Here is a 12,548-nt window from a genome sequence, read left to right as displayed (position 1 = left end):
TCAGACTGGCAAAATTAGCAGAGAGTTTAAAGATATATGTTAAAGTACATGAACTCTTTATGAAAAGCATTATGTCTGCCACCTCAAAAAGATGTGTGCAACATGTGTACAGACACAATTTGCTGTAGACAGGGATTTCTACTGTTGAGAAAAGTTTGGGTTTAGGCTTTATTACCTATATGAGTAGTTTCTCTATGTAATCCTTATATAAGGGAATTTCTTAGTTGTATTTACAGAAGATGCTGAGATGTGATCTGAAACATACAAAGTACAGGAGTTTTAATCAATTGCCGCATGGTAGAAAATCACGCTCCCTTCCTGTGCACAGTGTCATTCTGACTTTGAAAATCACCAAATGAAACAGAATGGTTTTGTCGTCTGGAAATGAGAGTTACCCATCAAAATCTACTTTACATTCATTAAGGTATCCGCTGTTAATATTTGATCACCTGTTACAGTTCTGTCCACGAAGGAAAAAAAATCCAAGAACAGCACTTTCACAAGACATTTGTAAGGATTTATCATAGTAAATGAGACCATTAGTCTAGCTAATCCAGTACTCTGCCCCTAGCAGTGGCCCAGGCTTCAGAATCTATAGCTTCTGATTTGTACCTGCTCAGTGAGTGTTATTTCTCAGCTTCATGGTTATTTGTCACAGGCCTTTTAGATCAATCTTTATCCTCTCACGCTCAAATGCCAGAGTTATTTTGTCTATTCTTTCAGAAGTTAATATTCTTCAATTATGTATTCCCTTTCCAAAGGAGAAGCTGCTCATTGTTATGTAACAAATGAAACAAGTAGTTAGTATCTTGTTATCTGATTATATCAGATATGTGTTAATATGCAATTCGAATTATAACTCTTTGCATTAAATCCACTAAAGACAAAATGTTTGCTACAGTGTTGATCGAAGATTACAGCAGGTGACTCCTGCAAGGACAGAAAGTTAGATGGACTTGAGTGACAAAAAGAAATATGCCAAATAGGGCAGAAAGAGAGAAGCCTTATGCAGAGACAAGGAGGAGAATTCTGTAAATGTTGCCTTTCTTCAGAATAAAACCAAACTAACATAATAATTCAGTTTATTACAATAAAATTTCTATAGCACCTTTCGTTTAGGAAGAATTCAATGTATTTTGCAACGATCTGAAGACAATATGCAGTACTATTGGTTGGATAATGTTTAAGTTTTAGAGTTTTTAGATGTCTTGCATTATACAGATAGTAAAGGAAGGGATGTATTATGCAGGTCATTCTACTGTAAAAACTAAAAATGTGCACCAAGTCCAGTAATCTTCAACTTTTTACAAGACATGTAATAAAAAAACTGTTTGATTAACTACTCTAGTAGTATACCATCTTCATAAACACAGGTTTGAATTGTGTCCTCACTTGGTTTGGGTTTGGGCTTATTTTGGGCTTGGGTTTGTTTTTTCTTTTCTCTTTGTTAAGTAATTTTGTATATATATGCACACACATATATGTATTTGGTATGTGAGTAGGAGCACTTCCATTCTATTTAACTTCTTAACTGTTCCATTATTCTCAAAGCACAACCAGAAGCAAGCATACTCTATAATCCAGAACTAGGATGTCCCCAGACAGGTGGTCTTGCTACTTATGAATAACTTTTAAATAATTGAGCAAGATAAAACGAAACAGCCTGGAGCAAGCTCCAGGTAAGTTCCTCAGCTGCATCACAAGCTAATGAGAAAAATATACTGAAAACGTGCCTGGTAATAGTGGCATGAGTGTCTGATTGCCATCGAGCTTCAGGAAGTCCTGTATCAGCCTGTGTATTGAATATGTATTCCTGGCTGCATTACAATCTATACCTTCACTGGCAAGCATTAAATAATACTTATATCTGATCCTGTTACAAACTCTATAAAACTCTTGAGCAATATCTTATTACATGCAAATTACTACTCAGGCAATCAATATGAAAAAATGGTTCTGAAGAAGACACTGATAGTAGCCAACAACAGACTTGTTTCTTTCCAGTTGCCTTCAAAAACTAGTGAAGACTTGTGCTGTATTCCAGGTTAAGTGCTCTATACAGTCACCATTATTGCCCTTTCTTTCAGTTGCATTCTAAGAAGGAACAGTGTCCCATAAAAAACTTTCAGGATCATTAAGTAAGAACATGCTGTTGAAGGAACATTAGTACAGTTACACAATTGATCAGCTTCTGCTCAGTTCACAATGTCAAACGCAAAGCATGCATTTCATATATTGGGAATTCTTTTGGATTCCCTTGGTCTTGTGTAAGTTGTATTAGCAGTTTCTCCACTGCATTCCTTGCAGCTCTGTGTTAGCATCAGTACTGCTGTTAGATAGCTAATGCCCACTTCAAAGTTTCCAGTTTAGATCTAAAAAAAGAAATAGAAAAGCCTTAAGACACCAAAACTGAAGTATGCTCAGCTTCTGCCCTTCACATTCACAGTTATACTCTTTGTATGGAGGAATATCATAGTTCCCCATGCACTGCTTCTCATTAAGGTAAATAGACACTTGAACAGAGTGGATTGTGTTTTTCAAGATGAAGTGGATGTACAGCTGGCTTTGCTGGAGAAGATTAACAAAATATTTACTCCCAGTTTTCACTGATGGAACTTGTATTAGTGTGCTTCAGTCCCAACCTAAAGTATCCCACTGTTCCTATTGCAAAGCTCTTAGAAAGGTGTCACCAGACGGTGTGCTGAGCACTTCATGAGACTGCAGTTCTTGACTTGAACAGAGAAGTGTGGAGTCTTAGGAAGGGAAAGATCTATTACTATCCTAGAGCTGTATGTCTTTCTTAAAATACGTGTGTGTGCATATATCTGTATGCACTGACTTAGACTATAACTTGTAGTAGTTCCATGCCACTAATCTACTTGCCTGTTCTTTCCTGTAGCCCAGATGATTTACTGAATGCACTAAATGAGGGTATCAGCCGTGCTGATGTGATCATTACGTCAGGAGGTGTATCTATGGGGGAAAAGGTATGCTAAATTTAAGTATGACTTGCTACAATGTATGAAAGAATTTCAAGCCAGAGTCTGTCATCAGAGCTTCTACCTTTGTATTAATGTTTATTAAAAAGGTATCTTACTTTTTTTGGAACACTTAAATGTGAATTAATTAAGAAAATAGTCATCAAGGGTAGAAGAATTCCCTTTGTTCTTATTACTGTTCTATAGTAGACACAGTACAACAGGGAAGATTTTCATTCTTTATGTGAGTGATTTGCAATTGTGCTTTTATTTAAGGAATCATTTATGTAGTTATGGTGAGCAAGGTGTTTAATTAATAGCACATGAAGGCAACCAACTTTATTTTTAGGACAGGTAAAATGTAGATAGAATAAAGATACTTTGAAAGTACTTTGAATGGCAACCTGAATATATAAATAGCTCTTTCTTACTCAGCAGATGTTTCCTGAATATGCCAAAGCTGTATCTGTTTCAAAAATAGTTTTAACACATTTTGCACCTGATAGCCCTACAGAGGCAATACATATGAGACACAGTGAGCTGATATATTTGCCTTTTGAATCATTAACAGAATTGTTGATTGAGTTCCTGTTGGTATTCCCTGTGCCAAAACCATCAAAGAAAATAGGGATACACAGATGCTGGTGGGGCGTAGATGAACCTGCAGGACATTTATTAATCATGACTTATGCGAAGGAAAACTCAGATTACTTTTTGATCCCAGGCTGAATCTGTGAGTTTGGCAGGTAAAAGAAACATCTCTCCTTTTATAACTAACAGATACTAAAGACAGTCATTAGGAGATGGCAAACACAAGCACTGTTTTTGTCACTATTCTGAGTAGAAATCATATTGTTGGATACATCATGAAAATGGATAATTAGTTAAACCAATGCCAATTACTTTCAATCCCATTATTGTCCTCAATATTCCTAGAAGAATAATCAAGGACAAGTGTTGGTCTTTAAATTGGGAACATGGCAATGTAGTGCAGACACAGGAACACTAGGGAGTGACTGGACTGCTGAATGATTTTACAGGCATTTATGCCTTCTGGCTCATTTCTCCCCAGTCTGAATTTGAGGCAACAGCATGAAGTCAATAGGCTCTGTATTCCACTGATGGTTCACCCTCTGATACTGAGCTTTCACCAGTTTAAATTAAATAACTGTGAACATCCAAAAGTAAATAAAAAATAAAAACAGGGTAATACAATCAATAATTGAGAATTCATGCCTGGCTGAAAAAAGTTGCTGCTTTCCGAGTATTTCAACAAACACACAGAAGGAAAAAAAAAAAAAAAAGAAAAGATGGGAAAACTGGGAGCTTCAGATTTACTGCTTCTTTTCACAGATGACTGTTATGTCTTCTGTCTTGAATCTCACTGAACACAACAGACAGGATACTACATTGTTGAGCGCAGCCATTTTCAGTAAAGACTAAACAAGTAATTCAATTTGTTTTAATAACTCGATCAATTGTGTTTATGCAAAATCATTTCACTTGAACTAACACACAAGCCACCGACAGTTTTTCCTTTCTAAGGACTGTTAAATCTGACTACTGTGAATTGTACCATGTCCCCAAGAAATTATAATAATGACAGTATCCTGGAAAACTATGATTTCTACAGTACAGTATTGATTTCAGAAGCAGTAGGAGATCTCTGACTCTGCTGCTAGATAGCTTCCATGGCAAAAGTTAAATATCTTGATGATTATAAGTCTTAACTTTGAACCATAAAAGCTTTTTTTCAATCTGTGACATAGAGAGTGTTTTAGTAGTAGTAGGTATTTGTGGGGTCCTCTAATATTCTGATGCTGCAGCTGACTTTTAAGTAAATATATATTACTATGTCCTCATGGAGTCAGGTTTGGGACCTAAAATGGGTCTGTTCTTCACCTCTTCATTTTGAAAATACTTTCTTTCGTATACTGGAAATTCCCCACTGGACTGTAGCACTTTCAGGATATGGAAAGTCTTTCGTCTTCACTTGATATGAATTAATTGATTTGAATGCTTAGATGATATAAATCACTTTGATGTTACTTAATCTATTTTCTTTTTTGAATTTAAACAGGACTATCTTAAACAGGTGCTGGATATTGATCTTCATGCACAGATTCACTTTGGCAGAGTTTTTATGAAACCAGGGTAAGAAATCTTTCTACTTAGGCAGCATAGGTGGAGGCTATATATTATATTATATTATATCATATTATATCATATTATATCATATCATATCATATTACCAATATCCTATGTAAGTGCTTCAGCAGATTTCAATTTTCCAAATATACTATAAACCACATGGTAAATATATTTGGGAAAAAGAAGCTAAATCAGTCCTATCCAGATTAGTCATCATCTTTATGGGTGAAATTAACTGAAACAGAGAGATTGCTTTTTAACACTAAGACATATTACTCTGATAAGTATTGTAAATAAGGTTGGGGGGGAAACCAGCATGATGTAAAAGTGGGCACATGTGATCATAAAGCTCAAATATTGATATTGTTATGAAATAACTGGAAAATATAAGGACATGTAACTGCTGGTTTGCCTCATGGGCATCTCATTTCACTTCAAAATGTGCGTAAGTCATATTCCTACAAACAAACAAATTTATTGAGAGAGGTGGAATGACAGCTAATTTACAAAGTGTTCTTTAATTGGCATATCAAGCATAGTAACTTTAAAGTAAACACAGTCTTTTTATGTCTTTAGCTTGCCTCAGAAAACTGCTTCAGCATTGCTTTCCTTTCCTGCAGCACTGCTAATTAATGACTCTAGAAGTGTGCTTTGTAGAGAATATGAAAACTACATGTATTGAAAATAGAGACTTCCCTTTCACAGTACAGTAGCAGAAGGATGTCTACAGCTCTCCCTCAGCAACCATGCAGAGCAGTTTGTTTGTAGGTTAGGTTGGCACCGTCCAGTATCATGAGGCCAAGTGCAGCTTTGAGGAATGATTCCCTCTCACCCATAACCATTGCCAGGTAGCAGAAAAAGTAGGTGTTTGCTGTGAAAAAAGACAAGTATTTTTTGTTTGCATACAATCCAGTAAAGAACTAGACATGGGTTTGGTGCTTGTGCTGCTGCTACCACCACTTCCCTTCAATAAAAGGAACAAATGAACTGAAAGCATGTTCCTTCCTGTGCTGGATGTACCCCAGGCATGGATATTGCTCAGTGCCTCCATCATACTGCTGTGGGGAAGTCCCAAAAGTGAGAGCAGCACTCCAGCCTTTGCTGCTGACAAGAACGGATAACCTGATCTAGAGAACTCAGAATGTTAATTTCTGGCTTATCTGAAAGCAAACATAATTCTTTATTCTGGTGATACCTCTGTAGACTTGTAGCAATAAACTTTTAATAACTAGCCAGAAAAGCTTTAAGAAATCTTATTTTCCCCAAATAATAATTTTCATTTTATGGTACAAGAAAGATATTTCTTACTGCTACCAAAACATTTAGCCATCTAATCTTACTGAGAATGTAACTGCTCTCATTTTGATTGGCTGTAATGCAACAGCAAACACTGTGTCTTAGTTTTAATTAATTATGTCTTTAAAGGCCTTAGATACGCGTTGCAATTACTATCTTGGGGAAAATTTCCTTGAGTGTGTTCCAAGAGTGAAGCCAGAATTTGCTTTGTATGCCTGTATTTGGATGTGCTACATGACTGCAGTGATGCCTGAGATTTACCATTCCTCTGCTTGATCTGAAGCTTGCTGAGCTAGTAATGTGAGGCTGTATCTTGTCTAGCAGCTCTGCCAGAAGAAAGTACTGGAAGACTTTACCAATGATGGTGTTGAAATCTCATATGAGAACTCAGAGTTTCCACTAAAGAGGAATTAGCAATTTGATTTTTTTGTACCTCAGTCTGTGCACTGGTTATAAGATTTGGAGATCTGGCACATGGTATCCATTATGTTAGAGACATTTGAAACAGAAACTTCAGACAACTTCCTCTTGTAACACAGGACATTGATTAGTTCTAGCAGATACAAAACTAGGTAGTAATGGTCGAAGTGTGGCAAATCACCAGAAGCAAAATCATCTACTTCACAGCTGAGTACTGAAAAGAACTAATTGTTCTGTCATCACAAAGAGAGGATTATACTATGTATGGAATAAACAGCAGGTACAAATGAACTGCTGAGAGAGAAAGCACTCCTGAGAGTGCACTTTTCCTAATGTTTTAAATAATAACATAATAATATTCAGTCAAATTCTAGGGCAGATACTAAATAGCTTTCCTTTTCCATAGACTGCCAACAACTTTTGCAACTCTGGATATTGATGGTGTAAGAAAAATAATCTTTGCGCTCCCAGGTAAGATGTTTCATGGATTACTTTTGTTGCTGTGCATAGATGACAGACATGAAACAGTACAGTGACATTTCATGCCACCCGTGTCTGGGGTGGCATCCCTAAGGAAGGTATCTGTAATTTCCCAGAAATTTCCAGAAGAGACAGACTTACAGGGATATACTAAGGAGTTTTTTCTTATTCCTGTTCTCAGAATTTGCTGGTGTACAGGCCTTATGATTTCTTCCATTCAGCATTTTCCTTGGGTTTTTTTAAATGGTGCTATACAGGGCTGTTTTTTTCAACAGCTGCCTCCACCTTCCCAGTAAATATTCTATGTGTCTAAGTCAGTGCATCCACCCTGGAGTATTGAAAGTGGAGACAAAACCGAGGAGTGCCAAGGAACATGTCACAGAATATTTTCTTTAATCATGATCTTACTGTGGAACCAGAAGAGGGCAGCAGCGTCACTTCACCTCCTGCGTGCTGCACCACATTCAGAATAAACATCTGCTTTAGGATCTGGCTACAAATCCCTGTCATCCTAAATCAGGAGAAATTTCTTTTATTCTTGTTGCTCTGGCTTTGCATGGATTTCTGACTAAACAAGGAATCCGGTTCTTGATAAGCTGGTGGTTTTCAGATGTATCTCTAGGGCTTTTTCTCTGTCATGTTTTAGTTACTGCAGTACATTTTATTCCAGACCAATGGATCATAGTATTTATTTTAGGGAAGTCTAGATATGTAAGAGAAGTGGTGTTTGACAGACATTGGTCATACACCTCTCTTGTAAGTCAACAGAAAATCTATAAATCAGTAGAATTCTCCTCAGAATTTGAACTGCAGCATTTTGCCACTCTGCTAGGGAACTGAAAGTTGCTTTTCCATAGTTCCTGGAAACCTGAATCAAGAGCCCTCTAAGCTAGGACCCATAGCACTGCATAATAAATCCTACCCCAGCTCCAGGCGAATGTAGGTGCAAGACAAAAGGCAGTAGAGGAACAGAGGTAAACAGTGAGGCCTGAAGAACATGGGGCAGTTCTGGTCAAAGCAGGATTTCAGCACACCATCAACCAGAGAGTCAGTTCCAACAAGTGAATGTGCCACATGCCACTCCAGTTTTAACGAAACATTTCCTGTACATAGCAGGAGAAGCTCTTTCTGGTCCTTTAGAGTGCAGTTGCTGTAAAAACTTGAGATCACTTTCAGCGTTTCACAGAGTAAATCTAGAGGGAGTCACCACACACACTATTCTTTGTCCTACAGGCAACCCTGTGTCAGCTGTTGTCACCTGCAATCTCTTTGTTGTTCCCGCACTGAGGAAAATGCAGGGTATCTTGGATCCTCGGCCCACCATCATCAAAGCCAGGGTAAGAAGCTTGTCCTCTATTTTAAAATTCCCTCAAAATGCTGAAGAATCTGTGTGCGCTGAAAGGCTGTCTGGTTTGGGGAATCTGAGCCCTAGACTAGTTCTGGCAAGTTAAAGGGAAAAACGGGTACATTCTCAATCTCTGTTAATGGTAATATTCAGTCCCATAATTCCTAAGAGTTAGATGGCCATCTAATGGAGCAAGATATATAGATGCAGAGACAGCCATTTGCCAATCAGGCAGGAAGAACACTTTCCAGTTTAAAAAAAAAAATTGTTTAACCTGTGGTAAACATGCAGAGTAATCTGGGAAAACCTGAATAGTTGGATAGTTCTGTGTTAGCAACAGAAAATACAAACTTTAAAGCCTTTCTGGTTTTATTTATTTATATAACTCAAATATTTATATATGTGGGTTACCCAAATGACCCCCACTCTGAGCAATATAAATCCCTTAAACTATTCATTTCACTCTTACAAGAAATCATGGATATTTTAACTCTGTTTATAGATTCAAGGCACATTATTATAATCTATTATTCTTCTATTTTTTATTCAAATAAAGTACCAAGGAACACATTACCTTTTATAGTTTTCCTAGTGTTCTTGGCTATGCGCTTTTCTCTTAGTGCTTATCCCACTTCTCTCTTTCACACTTCCTCAGACATCCAGATTTTTCTTAATCTCACGGATAAAATACTCTAAAACAGAGAGCAATCTGTAGTGACCCTCAAAATGCAAGGTTTTAAAAAGGCTGTGTTTAAGGGAAAACAACTGAGCAGGTGATTCCATTATCTCAGACAAAGCAATCTGAATGTGTGACATTTTCATCCTTTCTCTGCTTCTCCTACAGTTATCATGTGATGTAAAATTGGACCCCCGCCCAGAGTATCATCGGTGCATACTGACTTGGCATCACCAAGAACCACTACCTTGGGCACAGAGTACAGGTTAGTGCCCATTTGCACAGACTGACAGACACACTCACACAGGTCCTTGCCTTCCTGCAGAGATGTCTAAAAACCAAACCTGTGCACGTGTTTTTTGATATAACTATCCCTATGCAGACTGATTTGCCAACACGCGTGTGTACACGCATATATGTATGTTAGTGTAAAATTCAGTCATTATATGACTGACCAACTTAACCATTAAAACTTTCTTTATCTGGATAGCCTGCCTTTACATACACACAGAGTATGTGCACACGTTGCTTTTTACAAACATCCACCCATGCTTACTTGCACTCACAGGTGTATTTGTTTACTTTTGCTCTTGTGTTTGTACTAAACAAGCACAACTTGGGGCACAGGTTGGAAAAATACAAATGAAGTGTGATTCTAGCTCAACTGAAAAAGTAAAAGTGATAGCAGAGGCTGCGTATGTTCTCTTAAAGCAGACTAAGATGTTTATTGGACAGTTTTTCACCTAGGGATACTTCTGGATACTCAGCTGCAGTTGAGGTAAATACTATCTTTGAATACTTTTTTAGCTGTATAGTGCTAGACAACTGACTCTGCCAGTTTCTCTATATTCAGGTCCCTAAACAACTGTCTTTTTGCTACATCCAGACTGTTTCGATACAAAGCACTTTATACAAGGCTACACAGGGAAAATATTAGCTCAAATGCGTCTTATTGTTTACTCAGAGAAAGTTCTTATCATTGACTCCCAAGATGACACAGCCTCTGACATATTTCCAGGTATAAGTTATATTACTTACATCTATGATGCTGTGTTTGGTTTAACTCTCTTATTTTGAACACCACTTTCTTCCTTACGCTAGCAAACTGTCTGGAATGATTTCTCTGTCAATCTGAAAGTTTGAAAACCAAGAAGCTAAAGGGCACACTGTTTTATTGCACTTCCATTTTTTGTCAGTACTACCAGTATGATGCTTTTTATCTTCAGGACATGCTGTGAAGTTCAGTGTCGCACAGAAATCCTTTCTTTCAAGGTGGTATTTGTAATGGCTTTATGCAGCCAGCCACCATAACAGGATCCAACCCTAGAATCCCACTGAAAAATGCGAAGTCCAAGCAAAGGTTTCCGGTTCCTCTTTTATTAGTTCCCAGGTAACAGCTTGAGCTGGGTACCTCTGGAGAATGAACCCCACCCCAGATCACACCCTGCAGTTAAACGTCTACCACGCAGCATCTGATCCCCAGGTCCAATCACTTAGTTCTGGTTGGTTGGTGGTCTCTTGATTTCTTACTGGTTTTCTTGTTGCTGGGCTGGCCTTCTTCTGAAATTATCTCATTCTCTTGGAATTGTTTCCTTGGTCCTTCTTCATTCTGCTCACATCTGCCAGATTCAGCTTAGTCATGTGTGAGCAACATTAGCTTTATCAAAAAGTTCACTCTCCATCAGCTCTTGCAGCCTAAGACTTCAACTACTTCAGCTACTATTGCTAAGCTACTAATGTTAAATGAGACTATTCAGAAAGAAGAGTAGAGTTAATCAAACTTATTCTAAAAATGGATATTTAAAACATTGTGGACTGTGTTCGTTTCAGTCTTTGTACTATCAGAATTAAGTATACAAATTGAGACATAAAGTAATTTTGATAGGATTAGGAAGTCAGAAAAGCAATTTGCTTTGACAAGATATGAGGTCCAGATAATGTGGAAGGCTGGATAGAAAAACAGTCATTAAATGGAATGAGAGTTTGAGAGCCAGAGTGATGAGATCCTGACGGATTCTCTAGAGTTCTCTGTTTCCATCCACCTTAGAATGACAAGATCCCAGTTCTGCGAATACGTTAGCAACATGAACATCTTTGTAAGAACAGTTTTTGTTTCCTACATGGTGTGTTGCAGCATTTGAAACTGACTGAAAACCTAACTGAAATTCTGTCTCGCTCTTCTGTAGGGAATCAGATGAGCAGTCGTCTGATGAGTATGCGCAGTGCCAATGGACTGTTGATGCTACCTCCAAAGACAGAGCAGTATGTGGAGCTTCACAAGGGGGAGGTGGTGGATGTCATGGTCATTGGAAGGCTATGATGTCACCAGCAAGATCGAAGCTTTGATGCATGTCCACATATCATTGACTGTATCCTGTAATATGCAGCGGCACAGCTAGTTTTTCTGATTTGGATAAAAGTTGATCAGTATAGTCAACATCTTGAATTATATTTCAAATGGAATTTAAATAAATACCTTTTAAAAAAAAACACTTTAAAACAAATCTTAACAAAGAAATTTATTCTGATTATATCAAAGCAACTTTTTCCTTTCCTTGCAATTGCTTTGTGTGTTCAATGCTAGTTCTAATAGCAGTAGCTTTTAGTAGACAGCAGTAGGTGCCTGCAGAACTTGTGTTTTTTCTCATCTTTAAGATACAACTACTTATGCTCTTAAAACAAGGCTGTCTGCTTATTTATACTAGTGTAGACAACACTTGGATTTCCCTTATTAGTATGCTTCATAACCGCTTCACAGAGAGCTTCTGCTTGTTCTTTATCTTGTATCTCGTGTTGATGTGCACAGTGCCAAAAGCAGAGTGGCTGCACTGGGAACCCAATGAAGCCCCGAGGTTTTCTAACCTTGCTGCGCGTTCAGGGATCTCTCTTGTCCCAGCAGCCACCCAGCTCAGTACTCTTGGGCAGTAACTGGATACCTTTTATTTCAACAAACAAAAAGATTGCTTCCTTAAGTGCTGACAGCCTTTTTAACCAATACATTTAAAAATGTACAGAAATAAAAACTAAAAAAAAAAAAAAATCAAAGACTGATCTTGTACAGATATTAGTGTTACCAGCATTCGTGTGGAAATTAAATGAGCAGAGAAATAAAACTAATGTTAAACAACTCTGTACCATAACATTTTCTGTAATGATATTGAAACTTAAATGAATAAAAAAAATCCTCAATCATTATTTAAAA

General features: G+C 37.5%; 1 protein-coding gene across 27 annotated transcripts in view; it reads left to right on the top strand.

Annotated features, from left to right (window-relative positions):
• The window catches only part of GPHN (gephyrin), a 270,378-nt gene extending 257,830 nt beyond the window's left edge, over positions 1-12,548 (top strand). For 26 of the 27 annotated variants that reach the window (XM_051620187.1, XM_051620185.1, XM_051620181.1 and 23 more), the window contains 6 exons: positions 2,900-2,987; positions 5,059-5,132; positions 7,252-7,316; positions 8,559-8,662; positions 9,515-9,611; positions 11,533-12,548. In XM_051620187.1, the coding sequence (XP_051476147.1) occupies positions 2,900-2,987; positions 5,059-5,132; positions 7,252-7,316; positions 8,559-8,662; positions 9,515-9,611; positions 11,533-11,666 (562 nt within the window). In that variant the 3' untranslated portion in view covers positions 11,667-12,548. Of the gene's footprint in view, positions 1-2,899; positions 2,988-3,549; positions 3,725-5,058; positions 5,133-7,251; positions 7,317-8,558; positions 8,663-9,514; positions 9,612-11,532 lie in introns of those variants that run through there. The other variant, XR_007889566.1, reaches the window with a different exon arrangement.

The sequence above is a fragment of the Apus apus genome, chromosome 5, assembly GCF_020740795.1.
Source record: "Apus apus isolate bApuApu2 chromosome 5, bApuApu2.pri.cur, whole genome shotgun sequence".
NCBI lineage: Eukaryota > Metazoa > Chordata > Aves > Apodiformes > Apodidae > Apus > Apus apus.
The sequence above is the reverse complement of the archived record's forward strand: the minus strand, read 5'-3'. Positions and strand labels throughout refer to the sequence as shown.